The sequence below is a fragment of the Myxine glutinosa genome, chromosome 13 (genome assembly GCF_964187855.1).
Source record: "Myxine glutinosa chromosome 13, kmMyxGlut1.1, whole genome shotgun sequence".
In the NCBI taxonomy this organism is placed as follows: Eukaryota; Metazoa; Chordata; class Myxini; order Myxiniformes; family Myxinidae; genus Myxine; species Myxine glutinosa.
The window spans coordinates 38,746,208-38,769,110 of NC_136273.1; the positions used below are offsets into that span (position 1 = coordinate 38,746,208).

General features: G+C 42.2%; 1 protein-coding gene across 1 annotated transcript in view; it reads right to left on the reverse strand.

Moving 5' to 3' along the window:
- The window catches only part of LOC137413576 (dystonin-like), a 72,550-nt gene that overhangs the window by 14,177 nt on the left and 35,470 nt on the right, over nucleotides 1–22,903 (reverse strand). Inside the window, exons 2-5 of the mRNA XM_068099009.2 lie at nucleotides 22,802–22,895; nucleotides 18,667–18,821; nucleotides 10,683–11,226; nucleotides 7,460–7,588 (exon numbers count right to left, since the gene is read on the reverse strand). Of these exons, the coding sequence (XP_067955110.2) occupies nucleotides 7,460–7,588; nucleotides 10,683–11,226; nucleotides 18,667–18,821; nucleotides 22,802–22,895 (922 nt within the window). The remainder of the gene's footprint in view (nucleotides 1–7,459; nucleotides 7,589–10,682; nucleotides 11,227–18,666; nucleotides 18,822–22,801; nucleotides 22,896–22,903) is intronic.

Here is a 22,903-nt window from a genome sequence, read left to right on the forward strand (position 1 = left end):
TCGCTCCCACCTTTTGTTCATATGTGTGTTGTACCATCCACCAAACAGTGATGACTCCATCTACATCTCGCTGTCTGATAATATGGACCAACTTCTATTTACCCATCCCAACTCTCTCTTCCTCATATGTGGTGATTTCAATTGTCACTATGCCAGTTGGCTGGGTGTGGGTACCTCTCTCACCAGCCATGGCTCTTCAGCAAAGGACTTCTGTGACTCACTGGGACTGACACAATCTGTCAATTTCCCGACCCGGATCTCAGTCAACGGAGCATCTTCTCTTCTGGACGTGGTTATAAACTAACTTCCCTGAAAATGTCTGCTGCTCTTCTTCTGCTCCAATCGGCTCATCTGATCATGTGCTTGTTAAAGTGGACATCTCTCTGACCATTCTCAGAGAGCCTCCTCAGCATCGACGAGTCTGGCATTTCACTCAGGCCAACTGGCACGGTCTTCAAGCAGCCATCAATCATCTGGACTGGTCTCCCATCTCTACCGCCTCTGACATCAACTCATCCTGGGAATTCTTCCAAAGTAAATTGCTCTCTCTCATGCACAGATTTATCCCATCTCGTCTTCAGTTGTCATACCCTTCCTCCCGTCCATGGTACACGGAATCTTGTGGTGAGGCTATTGCCCAGAAACAACTTGCTTTCGTCTCCTGGAAAGCAAATCCAACGGAAGGAAATCTCATTTCCTTTCACAAAGCCCGAAACAAGTGTGTGTCCACCCTAAGGAGAGCCAGGAAACAATATCTTTTTTTTCTTTTCTTTTTTTTGTATACTGAATCGAGGCTCGTGAAAGAGCTAAAACTCTAATCCTCTCTCCTAGCTAATCTCTCCGTTCTCAGGACCGAACTCTCTTATCTGTCTCCCTCTTCCAAATCCTGGTGGCGTCTGGTCAAATCTGTTTCTGGTGTTTGTTCCCCCTCCATCCCCTCCCTCACCTCAAACGGCCACACGGCTGACTCCGCACGTGAAAAAGCTGAATGCCTCAACTCTGTGTTTGCCTCTAAATCTTGTGGCCCAAACCCATCCCTCTCTGTACCCACCGTACCCAGTCGTACCCAGCTGTTCCTGGACTCTGTTTCCTTTCCTCCTGACAAGGTGGAAAAGTTTCTGTCAACCCTCGACTCTGATTCTGCAACTGGACCTGACGGCATCAGCCCACGGGTCCTAAAATCCGGTTCTTCCGCTCTTTCACTCCCTCTCTCTGTTCTCTTCACCCTCTCTTTTGCTCAAGGTCATCTTCCATCTGCTTGGAAATCTGCCAACATCACCGCTTTGCACAAAAAAGGTGCAAAAACAGATCCCAGCAACTACAGACCAATCAGCCTTCTCCCAATTATCAGCAAAGTCATGGAATCCATCATTGCTTCAGATATGAAATCTTTCCTCTTCTCCAATGGCTTGATCTCTGATCATCAATTTGGTTTCAGACCTGGTCACTCTACTCTGGACATGCTGCTTCTGCTTTCTCAACAATGGATGGAGGTCTTCAATGCCAAACAGGAAATTAGAGCTGTCTCCCTTGACATATCACGTGCCTTCGATACGGTCTGGCACCCCGCTCTGCTCACCAAACTCTCCTCTTTTGGTATCCATGGAAATCTCCACGCATGGCTGGTGGACTTCCTCTCTAATCGTAGTCAACGTGTGGCCCTGAATGGGTTTCTCTCATCTCCTCTTCCTGTTCAGGCTGGAGTTCCCCAAGGCAGTGTTCTGGGCCCTGTGCTTTTTCTGGTCTTTATCAATGATCTCTCTGAACCTCTTGAAAATCCTCTCTATCTCTTTGCTGATGACTCTACTCTCTGTCGCTCCATTCTTCATCCCTCAGATCGGCAGTCTGCACTGCAGCCTCCTCACTCTCTGCAGACCTGGACAAAATCACAGACTGGGCAAACAAGTGGAACATGTCTTTCAATCCTGACAAATCTCACACTCTTACGATGTCTCTCCGAAAAGACCAACTGGACAACCCTCCCATCCACTTTCTGAATAATCCTCTCCAAGAAGTTCTGTCACTCAAGCTTTTGGGTCTCACTATCTGCCATGATCTTTCCTGGGAAAACCACATTTCAAATCTGGCCTCCAAAGCCAGTCGCCGACTGGGCATCCTCCGTCGTGCGAAGTCCTTCCTTGGCGCACCTGAGCTCCTCACCACATAAAAGGCTTTCATCCGCAGCTCAATGGAATACTGCTCTCCCCTCTGGGCTGGTGCTCCTGCCTCACACTCAGCTCGTCTTCACGCTGTTGAAACCAAAACATTCAGAATCATTGGAATCTCCCGCGATGAAGCTAACTCCAAGGGCCTCTCACTCACTCACCGCAGGCAGGTTGGTGGTCTTTCCGTCTTCTACCGACTCCTCTCTGGCCTTGCCCCCCCCCCCCCAGCTCTCTCTGGGCTCTGTCCCGCAAATATTCCTACAGGTCGCACAAGATCTGCCCGCAACCCTCTTATGGTTAAACTGCCAAAATCAAGACTCTCTGCTCACCTTCACTCCTTCATTCCTCTTTTCTCCCACCTCTGGAACAAACTCCCTCACTCTCTTCAATCCCACTCCACCCTCCAGGTCTTTAAAACAGCTGTTCACCACCATCTCTTATCTTCCCCCATCCAAAACCTTGATCTTTTCTACTCCCGCTAATTTCACCCCAATTCCACTTTTTTGAAATACCAACTTCTGTCCTGGAAGTCCTTGGTGTCCTTGTGTTTTATACTTCTCCCACCCCTCCCCCCCCTTTAATTTTACAACCCCAAGCCCTCTCCCTCCCACACATCTCCCTGCTCTCAAATGTTGTGTTTGTGTGCTTCCCCTTCTCTCCCCATCTTGTCTTCCGCTCCCTCTTTTTATATATTTTGTTTGTCTGGTTGATTTGTTTGTGAAGTAAATGTTAGCTCTTTCACGAGCCTCGATTCAGTATACAAAAAAACAACAACAACAAAAAAAAACACCAGGCAATTATATAAAAGAAAACCCAATCACGTCATAACCAATCAGCTCTCACCTAATAAATTACCCAGGGTGGCTAGCATTTCAATAAATTAACCCACATTCCCATCCAGCCAAAGAAAGGAAAGCTGCATAAAGCAACCAAGAAAAGCGATACAAGGTAAGCTCTTTGCTGTTTCAAACCCTTCCCGGGTTCCTCTACAACTACAGACATTCACAAGGATCACATGCATAATAATCCCAATGCTACGCGTCTCTCTCGGCCACTATACTGGTTCCTTCACCTGTTGGCAAGTCATCAGCGACAGCATAGACAGAAACCAGCAGGACCAAGGCTCTGAAGCACGTACTACTAATTGCACGTGAGAAGCGTGATTGGGTCTTGTTATTTATATGTGAACCGCTATTGTCATTGCATGTGCTACATGCTGAGACTGGTGCAGGCCTTGAGTGAAGATGATCCAGAACATCACGTTTAATTTTGTGAATGGTTTTTACTAATGTGTGATGACAATGGATCCTTTCACGACGTAATATTGTGGTCAGATGAAGCCACCTTCAAACCTAATTGCACTGTATTTGGCACAAATGTGTTTACTGGTCCTCTGTTAATCCACAATTGCCTGAAGAAAAGCTGCTAAATATTCCAGGGGTAACAGTGTATTGTGGGATGTCTTTCAAAGGACTGGTAGGAGATTTTTTTTTTTCTCTGAGGGACACTGTCTGTACAAGAAAGCAACAAAACTGGTGGAATTAAGGGATGAGATTGAATTAACCTGCAATGCTATTTCACCAGCAACATGTGCACATGACGTGTGTCAGCCTGTATGTAGTACGTCATTTTCAAGAGTGTGTTGAGGCCGGTGAAGGGCATTTTAAACATTGGCATTCTTAAAATACATGCTGTACTCATCTAACATCATTCATTTTCTTTACAAATATATGTGTGCGTGGAAAGTTTTATACATTTTTTGGAACACCCTGTGAACACCTATATATATACTGAAACGCAAAAGAAACTTACCACCTTTGAAACCTTTAAATATCAACAATAACACTGCGTGTAGTAAATGTGTGAACTTATTTGTGGACAATAGTGTCCTCACTGTCAGACAAAACGGTCACGGATGGTCACTTGAACCTTCAATGGTCACGTCATAGCACAGCTGTTGAACAGCCGTTTTGACTGTCAGTGATTAGCCAAGGGGTACGGGATGATTTTAATGAGCTGCACGTAATGTCTTGATATTGGCTTTAAAAAGGCCAGTGCAAAATGGGCATTTCAATCAACATGCCACGATTGTCAAGGGATCAACAAACCAACAATTGCTAATTGAAACATTGGCATTTTATTGATGACATGTCAAGTTTTTGACTAAGATACACCATCTCATCAGTTTTTCTACAGTACAGAACAGCACAGGGTGCAATGTCAGTCCCCTTTCAATAGCGTGTGTGGCCACCATTGTTTTGGATACAGGCAGTGCACCGTCGGCGTAAACTGCCTACCATTCTTTGGATGGATTGCTGCTGGATTCTGTCCCACTCAGTCCTCAATGTCTGAAGCAGCTCTGCCCGTGTCCTGCCCCTGCCAACTACGCATCTCCCAAGCTCATCCTACAGGTGCTCTATGGGATTCAGGTCAGGGGAGAGCACAAGCCACTGCATGGTGTTGATGTTCTCGCCTTGGAGAAATGCAGTGGTAAAGCGAGCAGCATGGGAACGAGCGTTGTCATGCTGAAAGGTTCTCAGTTCTGGGTGGTCTAGCAGGAATGGCAGCAGATGAGGTCGCAGGATGTTATCCACATACCGCTGGGCGTTAAGATTCCCATCCACAACCACCAGTGGCATCCTGTACCGGCCTGATATGGCGGCCCACACCATCACACTTGGGCCACCCCACCTGTTGGCTTGACGCACACAACAATCGGCATATCGCTCGCCAGTTCTTCTCCAGACACGCTCACGCCCATCAGGACTGTCCACACAGAACCTTGACTCATCGCTGAAAGCGACCTCGTTCCACTGTGCCAAGGTCCACCGCTGATGCTGCTGGCACCATCTCTGTCGGTTGCGGCGATGGGCAGCCGTCATCACGGGGCCTCTGTATGGTCTTCTGGCAGTCAGACCATAGTCATGCAGTCGTCTTCGTGCAGTATCATTGGAGATCCGTGGGTTTGCACGCCCCGGAGTTTCTGCCGTAGTGCGGGATGCTGGACGGAATCGATCCCGCAGGTGACTTCAGACCATCTGCCTGTCCTGCCATGCAGTGGTGACTCTTGGCCTCCCTGATCGAGGACTGTCATCTGCAGAGTTGTGGAGGGTGTCTCTGTCCACCAGGGCCGGTATCGTCTGGTATGAACAGCCAAGGCGACGTGCCACCTCACGGTAGCTCAGTCCGCCTTGCAGCATGCCCAGGGCACGCTGCCGTTGATCCCTTGACAATCGTGGCATGTTGATTGAAATGCCCATTTTGCACTGGCCTTTTTAAAGCCAATATCAAGACATCACGTGCAGCTCATTAAAATCATCCCGTACCCCTTGGCTAATCACTGACAGTCAAAAGGGCTGTTCAACAGCTGTGCTATGAAGTGACCATTGAAGGTTCAAGCGACCATCCGTGACCGTTTTGTCTGACAGTGAGGACACTATTGTCCACAAATAAGTTCACACATTTACTACACGCAGTGTTATTGTTGATATTTAAAGGTTTCAAAGGTGGTAAGTTTCTTTTGCGTTTCAGTATATATATACATATAGTGCTGAAATAATGTCTACACCCCCTTTCAAATTTTTCACCTTTTGTTGCCTCATAGCCTTATTATATGAAATTAAACTTCATTAAAACAGACCGTTTCCACCTTTATTTACACATCGTAACCCACAACTTCCAAGTGAAAAACAAATTCTACAAAATTTAGAAAATTAATTAAAAACACAAAACTACAATATCTTGGTTGGATAAGTGTCCACCCCTCTGAGTTAATACTTAGTGGAAGCACCCTTGACAGCAATTACAGCTGTGAATCTGTTGGGATAGGTCTCTACCAACTTTGCACACCTTGATTGGGCAATATTTTCCCATTCTTCCGTATAAAACTGTTCAAGCTCAGTCTAGTTGCGTGGGGAATGTTGATGGACAGAAATATTCAAATCATGCCACATATTTTCGATTGGAAAATATTCGACTTAAGTTGGGGCTCTGACTGGGCCACTCAAGGTCATTTATCATTTTCTTCCTTAACTACCCCAGTGTAGCTTTGGCTGTGTGCTTTGGGTCGTTGTCATGCTGAAAGATTAACTTCTGTCCCAATTTCAGCTTTCATGCAGAGGGCAGCAGGTTTTCCTCGAGGATTTTCCTGTATTTTGCTCCATCCATTTTCCCTTCTATCCTGACAAGTGCACCAGTCCCACCTGAGTAAAACATCCCCATAACATGATGCTGCCACCACCATGCTTCACAGTAGGGATGGTGTTCTTTGGGGGATGTGCTCTGTTGGGTTTGTGCCAAATGTAGCATTTTGCATTTATGCCAAAAGGTTCCGTATTTGTTTCGTCAGACCACAAAACGTTTTTCCACATAGCTTCAGAATCTTCGGAGTGGTTTTTTGCATACCAAAAACAGGACTCAAGGTGGGCTTTTTTTGAGTAATGGCTTCATTCTTGCCACCCTACCATTCAGGCCAGACTTGTGGAGTGCTTGGGATATTGTAGTCACATACCTCTCTATACTCTGATTACTCTGATCTGATCAGTCTCCTCCTTGCTTGGTCATCCAGTTTGGAGGGACGGCCTGATCTAAGCAGGGTCTTGGTGGTACCATATGTCTTCCACTTCTTAATAATCGTCTTGATTGTGCTCCAATGGATATTAAAGGCCTTTGAAATATTTTTATACCCATCCCCTGATCTGTGCCTTTCCACAACTTTATCCCGGAGGTCTTTTGAAATCTCCTTGGTGCTCTTGCGTGAGTCTTTGCTGTGAAATGCACTACCCAGCAGAGGAAACCTACAGGAACAGCTGATTTTATTCTGAAATAATCAGAATCACTACAATTTAACACAGGTGGAGGCCAATTAACTTGGTGTGTGATTTTGAAGGTTACACCTGAGCTGATTTACAATTGCTATTATAATGGGGGTGGACATTTATCTCACAAAGATATTCTAGTTTTGTATTTTTAGTTAATTTTCTGAAATTTGAAGAATTTGTTTTTCACTTGGAAGTTGTGGGTTACGATGTGTAAATAAAGGTGAAAAAAGTCTGATTTGATGCAATTTAATTCCAGGCTATAAGGCAATACAAGCCGAAAAATTTGAAAGGGGGTGTGGACTTTCTATCGCACTGTATATGAGGAAAGTATTATACTTTTTTTTGAAACGACATGTGTGTGTGTGTATATATATATATATATGTCATGTCTTGCACTTTTATTTCACAATGAAAAATAAGAGGATTCTTTGATTAATATATCCATGTCAAGGAAAAGTCTTATAGACAACACACCTCCATGTGGCATGCATCCTTAATCTTACGGCCAAGATCGAGGATGGCTCTGTGTGCCACCTGGTGGTTTTCTTTCTGCTGAGCCACAGTTTGAATCTCCGAACTCCAAGTGATGCTGTCCAAAAGATCCTGTGGATTTGTGGCCACGAGGGAGTGTTATAATGTATCAAATAACCTCTCCTTTCATTAACTTCCTCAGAAAAATCTCAACCAGGTAAATAGTCAATAAGACAAATTCATTAAAACACAAATGCAGAAAACTTTTCTTTTTTTTTTTTTACAACTTCAAGGCTCACACAGGATCTTGTACATGGATTAGATGAATGTTGGGGATGATATCATGAGGAAATCAATTGGTAGATACATGTCTACCGAACAATGAGGATTCCATCCTGCCTGACCCAGCGTGGGCCATGTTTATTGTACATCGCTCCTTTCCTCTGCCATCTCTAGGCGCGCTGCATGACGTCTTTGCCTGACACCAAATGGGGCCGGCAATAACGCACGCCGAAAGGGAGAACTCGGTTTTCACTCCGGGTTCTTGTTTGTTTGTTTGTTTGTTTGTTTACTTGTTTGTTTGTATGGGCGATATCTCTGCCATCCTTTGAGTTAGAAGCTGAAATTTCGGCACAATAGTGAGCAAGTGCTTTGGCAAAAACTTTATTTTTTGTTTTTTGATTAATCGATCAATTGATTAGTTACTTAATTATTATCGATTAAGTACTTATTTATTTCCTTTCTCTTCTGGGCAGCATTATCTCAGGCACCTTTTGAGCTAGGAAGCTGATATTTGGACACGACAGTGACCAAGTGATTTGGCTGTGAAGGCTATTTCTGATTTATTGATTAATCAATTAATTGATTAATTATTCGATTAATTACTGAATTAATTTTTAAAAATGAAGTTACAGATTCGGATGAAATGGTGGTGGTTTAGGTATTCTATTAGCCAATTGATTAATTATTTAATTATTTTATGATTATTATTTATTTATTTCCTTTCTCATCTGGGCAATACGTCAGGCACCTTTTGAGCTACAAAGCTGATATTTGGACACAGCAGTGCCCAAGTGATGTGGCTATAAAGGATATTTTTGATTTATTGTTTCATCAATTAATCGATTAATTATTTATTGAAGAATCAATTAAAAAAATTTTTTTTTCCAATTAATGACATTTTATTAATTTTCAAAAAGTTACAGCTTCGGATGAAGCACTGGTGGTTTAGGTATGCCATTAGCCAATTGATTAAGAAAATATTGTATGATCACTATTTCTTGATTTTAATTATGTAATTAATCAATCAATTATTGTACACCTCTCCCTCCCAATACAGTCTCCATGAGCTGCACGGCGGTATCGCTGGGCGCCTAAGGTGCCCCGACAATGCCACGCTGGAGGATATTTATTTATTTTGCATCGGAGTGGTGTACTTTGAATGTATCTGTACGTTTGTTTTCTTGTTTGTTTGTTTGTCCGGGCGATATCTCAGCCATCCTTTTAGCTAGGAAGCTGAAATTTCAGCACAATAGTGAGCAAGTGCTTTGGCAAAAAGAGTACTTTTTTTTTGGATTAATTATTATCAATTCATTCAGCACTTATTTATTTCCTTTCTCATCTGGGCAATATCTCAGGCACCTTTTGAGCTAGGAAGCTGATATTTGGACATGACAATGACCAAGTGATTTGGCTGTAAAGGCTCTTTTTTGATTTATTGATTAATCAATCAATTGATTCATTATTTAATTATTCGATTAATCATTTAATTCATTAATTTTTTTAAAGTTACAGATTCTGATGAAACGGTGGTGGTTTAGGTATTCTATTAGCCAATTTATTAATTGTTTAATTATTTTATGATTATTATTTATTTATTTTCATTACTTATCATTTATTTATTTTCTTTCTCATCTGGGCAATATCTCAGGCACCTTTTGAGCGAGGAAGCTGATATATGGACATGAGTGACCAGGTGATGTGGCTATAAAATATATTTTTGATTCATTGATTAATCAATTAATTATTTATTGATTAATCAATCAATTATTTAATTTTTTTGATTAATGACTTCTTTAATTAATTTTCATAAAGTTATAGCTTCGAATGAAGCACTGGTAGTTTAGGCATACTTTTAGCCAATTGATTAAGAAAATATTTTATCATCATTGTTTATTGATTTTAATTGTGCAATTAATCAATCAATTATTGTACACCTCAACCACCCAATTCAGTCTCTATGAGCCATGCTGGAGGATATTTATTTATTTGGCATGGGGGCGGTGTACTTTGAATGTATCTGTACTTGTTTGTTTCCTTGTTGGTTTGTTTGTTCAGGCGATATCTCAGCCATCCTTTGAGCTAGGAAGCTGAAATTTCGGCACAATAGTGAACAAGCGCTTTGACAAAAAGAGTATTTTTTTTGGTTTTTTGATTAATCACTTCATTGATTTGTTACTTAATTATTATCGATTAATTAAGTACTTATTTATTTCCTTTCTCTTCTGGGCAACATCTCGGGCACCTTTTGAGGCAGGAAGCTGATATTTGGACACGACAGTGACGAAGTGATGTGGCTATGAAGGATATTTTTGATTTAATGATTAATCAATTAATCGATTAATTATTTATTGATTAATCAATTCATTTTTTTTTTTTTTTTGATGAATGACTTATTTAATTAATTTTCAAAAAGTTACAGCTTCAGATGAAGCATCGGTGGTTTAGGTATGCTATTAGCCAATTGATTAAGAAAATATTTTATGATCATTATTTATTGATTTTAATTATGCAATTAATCAATCAATTATTGTACACTCTCCATAATGTGCCAGCAATGCTGTGCTAGAAGATATTTCTTTATTTGGCATGGGGGCGGTGTACTTTGAATGTATCTGTGCTTGTTAATTTTAATGTTGGAAGGTTTGAAATATGTTTCCTGATCTCAGTGACCTCAATCTCTTTCTCCCTCTGCATTATTGTAAGTCTTGTATTTTGGTACATTATAACATTTGTGTCTGTCCCGATCTATTGTCTACAAACTAAATCATAATAGTAATATGAATGATAAATTGATATTGCAGAGACAGAGTAAAGATATGATGGTGTTGACGAATGGTCCAATGAATGTCCAGATTCATCATAACGATTACACACTTCTTCATTAACTCAATTCTTCTGCATACACTACCAACTGAACTTCCTGTGAAAAGCTCAAAAACATTACCTCATTATGTTCAATTCCTTGAAGAAGTCCCTCCAACATCCTCATCTGGCTCTCCGCTTCGTTTGTGTTCTCTTGGAAGCGTGGCTGCATATCTGATCGGCTGAACGATTGCACCTGTGTCTGAGAATGTGTTTGACCTTTGGATTGGATCGACAGGTTTTCTGTAGAGCGGACCAGCGTGGCATGAGCGAGGTTCCGCATTTTTCGATGCTGCTCTCTGTTGTCCCCTCTCTCAAAACGAGATCCTGTGCTCTGTGTGGAGAAGCCTGTGGAGTATTTAGCCATTGACCCAATGGGCTGCTGGCTTGTGATGCCATGTGATAAAGACTGGTGGATCTGTGCCTTGGGTGCCTGCAGCTGTTGCACCGTATGAACCTGCTGCATGATTACTGGTTCAGCATGAACGTACTGTGCATCAAATTTGGATGTTGACATGGTACTAGACTTGCGATCTCCATGAGTTTGTTGAATTAGCACGACCTGTTTCTCCAGGTACTCCCTGTAGCCCAACAGAGTCTGTAACTCCATATCCAACTGTGTTATCCTGCCGGATAGAGAGCATTTCATTAAGATATTCACTCACAGTCACTACCCGTCCAATAAACAAACGTACAAAGCTTTTTCCAGCTGCCTTTCTCAAAGTGCATTCTCCTCAAAGCAAAGTTATCTTAGAACGTAAAACAAATATATATGTGTACGTGTATATATATATATATATATATATATATATATATATATATATATATATATATATACATATATATATATATATACATATATATATATATATATATATATATATATATATATATATATATATATATATATATATATATATATATATATATATATATATATATATATATATATATATATATATATATATATATATATATATATATATATATATATATATATATATATATATATATATATATATATATATATATATATATACAGTCACGAGGAAAAGTAAGTACACCCCATGTAAAGTTTTGACTTTTTCAACACATTTCAACATACAGCTATTTGATCTTCATTTCAACAATATTGACAGATAAAGGTGATATAATAAAACAAATATCATTGAACATTTACATTTTGTAGTCCATTGTATAATTTAAATAAACATAAATGCAAATTTCGCAGGTGGAAAGAGTAAGTACACCCCTACATTTATCACTACTTCAAATACCTACAATTAGAATCAGGTGCACCAGCTCAGGTGCAAATGACTAGAACATCGTTAGAGAGGATCTTGGAGGAACCTATCTTATTTAAACCTCAGACATTTAGTTTGGTTTGCTCTTTGTTGCTGAAGTGTGTGGCGTCACCATGCCTAGATCAAAAGAGCTCTCTCTCTGAGGCCTTCAGAAAGAAGGTTATAGATGCCTACGAGTCTGGGAAAGGATTTAAAAAGCTCTCCAAACAATTTGAAATAAATCATTCGACTGTCCGGAAGATCATCTACAAGTGGAGAAGATTCCAAACAACTGCCAACTTGTTCAGGCCAGGCCGCCCCAGCAAGTTCAGCCCGAGAGCAGACCGCTAGATGCTGAAAGAAGTCTCTAAGAACCCCAGAATGTCATCACGGGACCTAAAGGTAGCTCTTGCCACTGTTGATGTCAAAGTGCAAGAGTCGACCATTAGAAAGAGGCTGCACAAATTTGATCTACATGGGATCTACATGTCTCTCGGTCCCTGCTCTCAAATGTTGTGTTTGTGTCCTTCCCCCTCTCTCCCCATCTTGTCTACCGCTCCCGATGTTATTTGTTTTATGTGTCTGTTTGTCTTTCTGTGTGATTAATTTTCGCTCTTTCACGAGCCTCGATCTTGTATACAAAAAAAAAAAAAAAAAAAGAAAAAAAAAAGGTGTGCCAGGAGGCAAGCTGTCCAGAAAGAACATCAGGGCAAGACTAAAGTTTGCCAATGAACACCAAGGCAAAGACCAGCACTTCTGGAACAATGTGCTCTGGACAGATGAGTCAAAGGTAGAGCTATTTGGCCACAGTACCAGAAGACATGTTTGGCGAAAACCAAAGACAGCATGTGCCCACAAGAACCTGATACCAACTGTAAAGCATGGTGGTGGAAATATTATGGTTTGGGGCAGCTTTGCTGCATCAGGGCCTGAGCAGCTCACCATCATATAATCCACTATGAATTCTTCATTGTACCAGAGGGTGCTTGAGGATAATGTGAGGCCATCTGTCGGAAAGTTGAAGCTCAACGGAAGGTGGACCTTGCAACATGACAATGACCCTAAACATACCAGTAAATCCACCAAGGAATGGCTGAAAAGAAAGAAATGGAGGGTTCTGGAATGGCCAAGTCAAAGCCCGTCTCTAAATCCCATCGTGATGTTGTGGGGGGATTTGAAACGAGCTGGGCATGCAAGAAACCCCTCAAACATCGCACAGCTGAAAGAATTCTGCATGGAGGAGTGGGCAAAAAATTTTCCCAGACGATGTCAGAGACTGGTAGACAGTTATAAGAAACGCCTACTTGAGGTTGTTTCTGCCAAAGGGGGCAATACCACCTATTAGAGCCAAGGGTGTACTTACTTTTTCCACATGTGAAATTTGCATTTATGTTTATTTAAATTATACAATTGACTACAAAATGTAAATGTTTCATGATATTTGTTATATTATATCACCTTTATCGATCAATATTGTTGAAATGAAGATCAAATAGCTGTATGTTGAAATATGTTGAAAAAGTCTAAAATTTACATGGGGTGTACTTACTTTTTCACGTGACTGTATATATATATATATACATATACACTACTCACAATAAGTTAGGGATATTGTGGGAGTGAGTTAATTTTTTTTATAGGGGGTAAGGGTTATGGTATTGAAATCAAGAATGCTGTGTTTTTTCACACTCATTAATAACCATAGAATTAGGACCAACAACTTTTTTCAACATAATTAATACACAAAATCAACCATATATATATATATATATATATATATATATATATATATATATATATATATATATATATATATATATATATATATATATATATATATATATATATATATATATATATATATATATATATATATATATATATATATATATATATATATATATACATATATATATATATACATATATATATATATATATACATATATATATATATATATACATATATATATATACATATATATATATATATATACATATATATATACATATATATATATATATATATATATATATATATTTTAGGAACTCTCCATTCTGAAGTTTGCCATCACCTGTGGCCATTCAATCTTGTTCATTAGTTTAGCAATAGAGTCGAGCAGGAGAGGTTTTCCTCATTTCCGGCCCACCCTGAACCCCAATAGCCAGATCTGCCCTCCAACACTTGCCACAGCAAGTCAAGCCCAACCTAAGCATCAAGCCACACCCTCGCCTGCAGTGCCAGCCACACCACACCCCCTCGCCTATGTGACCACCAGTGAAAGTACTGAAGGAATGAAATCACTGCATGTGAGCTCCACAGTAATGATCATACCATTTAATTATGGGGATTGTCGAGTTACGAGGTTTAACCACAAACTGGAATTACTTTTTGCTGGAAATAGAAGACGAAGGCAATGAGAGTCAAATAAAAAAAGAAGACAGAATGTCATGAGTCGAAGGAAATTAAGACACAAGGCGATGAGAGTCGAAGGAAATGAAGACATGGGGGCCATAAGAGTTGAAGGAAACATTAAGAGAGCAGTGAGAGTCGAAGTAAACAATAACACAGAAGATGAGAGTCGAAGGAAACAATAAGCCAGAAGATGGTGAGAGTCGAAGGAAACAATAATACAGAAGATGATGAGAGTCGAAGGAAACAATAAGCCAGGAGATGGTGAGAGTCGAAGGAAACAATAATACAGAAGATGATGAGAGTCGAAGGAAACAATAATACAGAAGATGATGAGAGTCGAAGGAAACAATAATACAGAAGATGATGAGAGTCGAAGGAAACAATAATGCAGAAGATGATGAAAGTCGAAGGAAACAACAATAGAGAAGAAGATGAGAGTCAAAAGAAACAATAATACAGAAGATGAGAGTCGAAGGAAACAATAATACAGAAGATGATGAAAGTCGAAGGAAACAATAATACAGAAGATGATGAGAGTCGAAGGAAACAATAATACAGAAGATGATGAGAGTCGAAGGAAACAATAATACAGAAGATGATGAGAGTCGAAGGAAACAATAATACAGAAGATGATGAAAGTCGAAGGAAACAATAATAGAGAAGAAGATGAGAGTCAAAAGAAACAATAATACAGAAGATGAGAGTCGAAGGAAACAATAATACAGAAGATGATGAAAGTCGAAGGAAACAATAATAACGATGATGAGTGCCGAAGGAAACAATAATACAGAAGATGATGAAAGTCGAAGGAAACAATAATAACGATGATGAGTGCCGAAGGAAACAATAAGCCAGAAGATGATGAGAGTCGATGGAAACAATAATACAGAAGATGATGAGAGTCGACGGAAACAATAATACAGAAGATGATGAGAGTCGAATGAAACAATAATAACGATGATGAGTGCCGAAGGAAGCAATAAGCCAGAAGATGATGAGAGTCGAATGAAACAATAATGATGATGAGTGTCGAAGGAAACAATAAGGCAGAAGATGATGAGAGTCGAATGAAACAATAATAACGATGATGAGTGCCGAAGGAAACAATAAGCCAGAAGATGATGAGAGTCGAATGAAACAATAATAACGATGATGAGTGCCGAAGGAAACAATAAGCCAGAAGATGATGAGAGTCGATGGAAACAAAACAGATGAGAGTCGAAGGAAGCAATAAGACATGAGTTTATGAGAGTCGAAGGAAGCAATAACAGAGAAGAAGATGAGAGTCGAAGGAAACAATAATAGAGAAGATGATGAGAGTCGAATGAAACAATAATAACGATGATGAGTGCCGAAGGAAACAATAAGCCAGAAGATGATGAGAGTCGATGGAAACAATAATACAGAAGATGATGAGAGTCGATGGAAACAATAATACAGAAGATGATGAGAGTCAAAAGAAACAATAATACAGAAGATGATGAGAGTCGAATGAAACAATAATAACGATGATGAGTGCCGAAGGAAACAATAAGCCAGAAGATGATGAGAGTCGAATGAAACAATAATGATGATGAGTGTCGAAGGAAACAATAAGCCAGAAGATGATGAGAGTCGAATGAAACAATAATAACGATGATGAGTGCCGAAGGAAACAATAAGCCAGAAGATGATGAGAGTCGAATGAAACAATAATAACGATGATGAGTGCCGAAGGAAACAATAAGCCAGAAGATGATGAGAGTCGAATGAAACAATAATAACGATGATGAGTGCCGAAGGAAACAATAAGCCAGAAGATGATGAGAGTCGATGGAAACAAAACAGATGAGAGTCGAAGGAATCAATAAGACATGAGTTTATGAGAGTCGAAGGAAGCAATAACAGAGAAGAAGATGAGAGTTGAAGGAAACGATAATAGAGAAGATGATGAGAGTCGATGGAAACAATAATAGAGAAGAAGATGAGAGTTGAAGGAAGCAATTAATAGAGAAGAAGATGAAAGTCGAAGGAAACAATAATAGAGAAGAAGATGAGAGTTGAAGGAAACGATAATAGAGAAGAAGATGAGAGTTGAAGGAAACAATAATAGAGAAGAAGATGAGAGTTGAAGGAAACAATAATAGAGAAGATGATGAAAGTCGAAGGAAGCAATTAATAGAGAAGAAGATGAAAGTCGAAGGAAACAATAATAGAGAAGAAGATGAGAGTTGAAGGAAACGATAATAGAGAAGAAGATGAGAGTCAAAGGAAACAATAATACAGAAGATGTTGAGAGTCGAAGGAAACAAAACAGATGAGAGTCGAAGGAAGCAATAAGACATAAGATGGTGAGAGTCGAAGGAAAAAAATAAGGCAGGAGATGATGAATCTATTTTTTATTTTTTTTGTATTCAAGATCGAGGCTCGTGAAAGAGCGAACATTAATCACACAAAAAGTCAAACCGACACATAAAACATATAATAAGGGGAGCGGTAGACAAGATGGGGAGAGAGGGGGAAGGACACAAACACAACATTTGAGAGCAGGGACATCGAGAGATCTGTGGGAGGGAGAGGGCTTGGGGGGAGGGGTGGGAGACGTATAAAACATATGGACACTGCAAGGACTTCCAGGAAAGAAGTTGGAATTTCAAAAAAGTGGATCTGGGGTGAATTAGCGGGGGTAGAAAAGATGAAGGTTTTGGATGGGGGAAGATAAGAGATGCTGGTGAACAGCTGTTTTAAAGACCTGGAGGGTGGAGTGGGATTGAAGAGAGTCGAAGGAAACAATAAGAGAGAGAGAAGGCGATGATAATTAAAGGCAGAGTTTGTTTCCCAGAGAACGTTTGATAATAAAAATTACAAAAAGTGTAATGGAGATTGTCTGATGTCCAGTTGCAGTACTATTTGTGGAGCATCAGTCGGTGGTGTCGATGTTGGTGTTTCGCTAAAACCAAAACGAAAAAGGAGAAATGTGAAAAAGGAGTTTTTAAAACCTTAAATTATCCAATCATCCATCCAATCTCTTAAAGGAAACCATGAGATTGGTTGTCCTTGTAATTTATTGAAATGTCGTGAAAGAGACTGTGTTGAAGAATGCACAGACAAATCCACACGCATTCCTAATACATGTGTACATGCAGTACATGTATACAAATCATATGTACCACATCAGTGATACATCAATGGTTCATATCATGTGTACTGTCCATAGGCGTCGTGATGGGGACAAGAAGCTATACAAAGACGAGAAGTGAAGTCACTATTGTGTTTTCAAGCTTCTGTGGGATTGTCGGTGTCGGGCTGTGTCTGTACTTGTTCATCTAACCGAGGGACCAGATTATGGCCCACAATGGAGGGTGTGTGGAAGTAAAGCAAAGTGGGCGGTGTGGCACGATGAGAGCCAGTCAGGCAGCATACATGGTGAGAAATGAGATAAATTACCTTGTGTGGAGATGGTAAGACAGTTTTAATGAGAGTACATCATGTTGTCTAGTGCCCGTTACCATACCACATCCACAGTATCACTTGTACTTCCACAAGTGCTTAGTCAGATGTATTAAATTATTTAATATCTAAAGTGACATGAGGATTGTCACTGACATTGACGCAGGCAGGTTGGTGGTCTTTCCGTCTTCTACCGACTCCTCTCTGGCCTTGCCCCCCCAGCTCTCTCTGGGCTCTGTCCCGCAAATATTCCTACAGGTCGCACAAGATCTGCCTGCAACCCTCTTATGGTCAAACTGCCAAAATCAAGACTCTCTGCTCACCTTCACTCCTTCATTCCTCTTTTCTCCCGCCTCTGGAACAAACTCCCTCACTCTCTTCAATCCCACTCCACCCTCCAGGTCTTTAAAACAGCTGTTCACCACCATCTCTTATCTTCCCCCATCCAAAACCTTGATCTTTTCTACCCCCGCTAATTTCACCCCAATTCCACTTTTTTGAAATACCAACTTCTGTCCTGGAAGTCCTTGGTGTCCTTGTGTTTTATACTTCTCCCTCCCCCCCCCCCCCCCCTTCCCACGCCTCCTCCCTCCAAGCCCTCTCCCTTCCACACATCTCCCTGCTCTCAAATGTTGTGTTTGTGTGCTTCCCCTTCTCTCCCCATCTTGTCTTCCGCTCCCTCTTTATATATATTTTGTTTGTCTGGTTGATTTGTTTGTGAAGTAAATGTTAGCTCTTTCACGAGCCTCGATTCAGTATACAAAAAAAGAAAGAAAAAAAAAGGATACAACTCTCCCAAAGGTACCAATGAATTCCAGTCACAAATGGACAATTTGTAATTTTAACGTCTGGGCATGTCTTTCCATGGCCTCAGTACTTGGTCTGGTACTCAAACACAAAATATCAAAGGCAAGTAAGTTAGAGCGCACAGGAGCTCACCTGTTGCTGATGTATTCTGCATTTGGATCGCGGTTGTCCTGGAGCACAGTTACATCCAACAACAGCTTTTGGAGTAACTCGTACACCTCAGTAAGGCAAATCGTCACCTCATCTAGGTGCCAAGGAAGGTGGTTGGTGTCGACACGACGAAGGTCCTGCCCAAAGGAAGGAGAAAACAAATGATGATACAATTATAAAGCATCTTATCGCAAAGTCTGCAGCAGAAGTCACCGTTCCACTGCATCTTACTCCGTTCATAACTGGGTACTTACATCTTGTTATGGATTCAAATTATTGAGCATCAGTGGTGTCTTTGTGTGTGTTTGTGGAAGATGTATTACGATGTCAGGTAAGCCAGCTAATTCAACATGAATGCACACATTCATAATGAACTGAGATGTCACCGATGAAGTCACAGTGCACCAACTACATGAAGAGCAGTATAGAATGTGTTTAAAAGAGTTTATCAAATTGGAAACATACAAACTGCTTCACTAGAAGTAGAACAAAAGTAACAGCGAAGGAATACACACAACAAGCATCATTGCGACAAGCATGTTCTGTATGGCCGGCACTCCAAAGGCCTGTTTCGCACAACCGGAGCTCTGATGGCTCCGATTTCTCCTCGTAGGGCTATGGCTCCCACGACCAGCCCCATATGGCCAGCGCTCATGGGTCCTGTCTCGTATAACTGATACTCTCAGAAACCTGTGTTGTATGGCCGGAGCACTCGGGGGAGTGGGGAAGGCCTGTGTCATACAGTCAGCACTCATTGGGATCTGCTCCTAATGGCTGGCGCTCCCAAGGGCCCGCTTCACACAGCCGAAACCTTTAGGGGCCTGCTCCATACAGTTGGCACCTCAAGGGGCTCGATTCATGCTACTGGCACCCACAGGGGGTCCACTCCCAGGGGTCCGCCGGCATTTCATCGCCCTGTTCTGCATGGCTGGAATTCCTGAGAACTTCTCCATACAGCCAACACTTGCGAGGCCCGCTCTGTACAGAAAGTGCTGGGGTGGTCTGCTCCATACCATCAGCACCCCGTACGTGATGGCACTTGCTATGCTCATGCTGTATGGCCAGTGCTCACGAGGCGCACTCTGTACATATGGTGCTTGCGAGGCCTGCTCCGTAGAGCCAATGATTCGTAAGACAAGCACTTCCCTAGGTCACGTTCCATCCGACCTCTTGGGGTACAGTTCGATTCCGCCATCACTCTTGGGGTTGCTCTCGATTCCGCCCGATTCCGCTGGCACTCTTGGAGTTCTGCTCAATTCCACCGGCACTCCAGGGGACCCACTCAATTCCACCGGCACTCGAGGGGACCCACTCAATTCCACCGGCACTCGAGGGGACCCACTCAATTCTACCGGCACTCTAGGGGACCCACTCAATTCCACCGGCACTCTAGTGGACCCACTCAATTCCACCGGCACTCAAGTGGACCCACTCAATTCCACCGGCACTCTAGTAGACCCACTCAATTCCACCGGCACTCAAGGGGACCCACTCAATTACGCCGGCACTCGAAGGGTCCCGCTCCATACGTGCGAAGAGCCAGCTAAGTACGGCCGGTGATCCAGGGGGCCTGTGAAGTACAGCTGGCTTTCCCGGGGCCGTTCCCTACAACCACAATTCCATTGCCCTGTTCTATACAGTGTGCATTCCTGAGGACCACTCCGTAAGGCTGGCACTCAAGAGTCCCGTTCCGTACGGCCAGTGCTTGCGCAGCATGCTCTGTACAGCCTGAGATTTTGGGGGTCCAGTTCCATAAGGCCAGTGATCTCGGGGTTGTGCTCCATATGGCCAGAACTCTCATTGGCCGGCTACATATGGCTGACACTCTCAGAGTCCCACTCCATCGGACGGTGCTCATGGGGTCCTGCTTCATACAGCCTGTGTTCTCGTGGTGCCACTCCGTATTGCAGGCACTCTCATTGGCTGACTATATATGGATGGTCTTACGGGGGCCTGCCTGCACAACATGGCCGGCACTCCAAGGGCTTGCACCATATAGCCAGTGCTGTGCGAGGCCCACTCCATATTACCGCCACTCTTGGGGTCCTGCGCCAGACATCCACCATTCTCGGGGTACTGCTCTTTACAGCCAGTGCTCCCGGGGTCCCACTCTGTAATGGCCGATGCTCCTGGGGGGCCCGCTCCTTGCACTCAGCGCTCTCCGGGTCCCGCTCTGTACCGACAGAGCATTCGGGGGTCCCGCTCCATATGGACTATGCACTCAGGGTTTGCTCTGTATGGACAATGCACTTGGAGCCCCACTCCATACGTGGATGCAATCGGGGCCCCGCACTGTATGGCTGGCACTTTCAGTGGCCCGCTCCATATGACCCATACTTTATTAGGCCTGCTTCCTATGGCCTGCTCTCTCAGGTGTGTTATCCTTATTCACATTACTCTCGGGGGCTCACCGCACAGCCAGTTTTTTCATCAAGCTTGTGAATAACTGACTTTTTGACGCTTTTAGTTATCACATTGTTTCTAAAGTTTTCAGTACACTTAGCTTGTACACACATCTGCACCACCGCAAATGCTCCTGAAATGAAAATGCTGTTTTACTACGGTACCATCAAGGATGAGCTTACCCTCAAAATGAAGTACATTCACATTTAAACTGATTAGACAACTGGTTAATTGTGAAGGAGCTGTGCTCTAACGCGAGTTGAAAGAATTGACGCGACCAAAGATGGAAATTCGTCCGAGTAGGTTTAATAAATGTATCACACTCGGGTACTCTGAAAAGCCCGTTTATCGGGCAGCAATATATATACACATTTATGTCGGGAAGTTTGCCCGGCAAAAGCTATACCGGGCATGCCCGGGTGTCAAGGGCGAGCCTTGGAAAGGCGAGTCTGGACCTGCCCGGGCGTGTTTGGCTGCGGCCTGGCAAGTCGAGGCTGGGCGTGCCCGGGCGCTCTGGACGAGCACTGGAAAGGCGAGAGCGGGCATGCCCGGACGCTCTGGGCGAGCCCTGGAAAGGCGATAGCGGGCATGCCCGGACGCTCTGGGCGAGCCCTGGAAAGGCGATAGCGGGCATGCCCGGACGCTCTGGGCGAGCCCTGAAAAGGCGATAGCGGGCATGCCCGGACGCTCTGGGCGAGCCCTGGAAAGGCGAGAGCGGGCATGCCCGGGAAAGACGAGACCGGGCGTGCCCGGAAGGTTCGGGCGTGCCCGGGAACAGTGAGTACGGGCATGCCCGGGAGAGGCACGTCTGGCCGTGTTCTGGCCGGTGCAAGGCGATTGTGTGCATCCAGCGGTAACCGCTACAATTGTGTACTTTAGTTTATATATTTAAATGTTGTTAGTTTATATATTTAAAGTGTGAGATGACAATGTAATCGATGACAATTTTTTTTTTATGGGTATGTGGGCACATGTGACGAAACTGCAAACGCCAACTTGCAACGCTGGTTATATCCCTGCATGGAGTTCTCCCAGGAATCCTTTTTTTGTTCTTGCTCCATAGATTAGCAATCTCAGCTATGCTGCGCAAATGGAAAACCCCGTTTCTTTAGCATTTAAGCAATTAAGCAAAGGCAGAGATGAGGACACCTCAGTTTGTTTCCTGCCATGCCCATGGCCTGTGCCTAATATGTACCCCAGTCCCCAGACAGTTTGATCAAAAGAAAGAAAAGAGGGGCAGGGTGATAAATTATAATTACTTTGACCTTCCTCGTAATGTGTTGTTTATTATTCGCAATTCAGCATCTAAAAACGCTGCGATTAATAGATTATTAACAATCTCCTCGTTCCCCGATTGTACAATTAGGCCGCTACCTATACACCGCCTAATTTGATTTTTTCCCCCTATTATCAAATCTGTTTTTGTTTTTTGCAATGACGCAAATATTGATATCCCCGCCAGCGAAGCAACGGTACTTATATTCTACTTTTAATAAATACCGCACTCGTAATCATTTGTTAAAGCAAATATATCAGTCGATGACAAAACCGCTTTGTCTAATCGCTAACACACATCAATCACAGTTAGAAATTATTTTTTTTATAATACAACATTTTTTTATTCATACGTCACTCATCTGTATTTGTTGCCAAATTCAGCTCTTGTGTGAAAAATTAAGGAAAATAAGCAAATATGTTGGTTTTATGGACTTACGGCTTGTAAGAAGGTGTCTGCGTGTTTCAGCTGCTCTTCGCATTTGAGGAGATCACTCTGCTGGATGGATGGATTGATGGGGAAGTTTCCCATCCTAAGCAG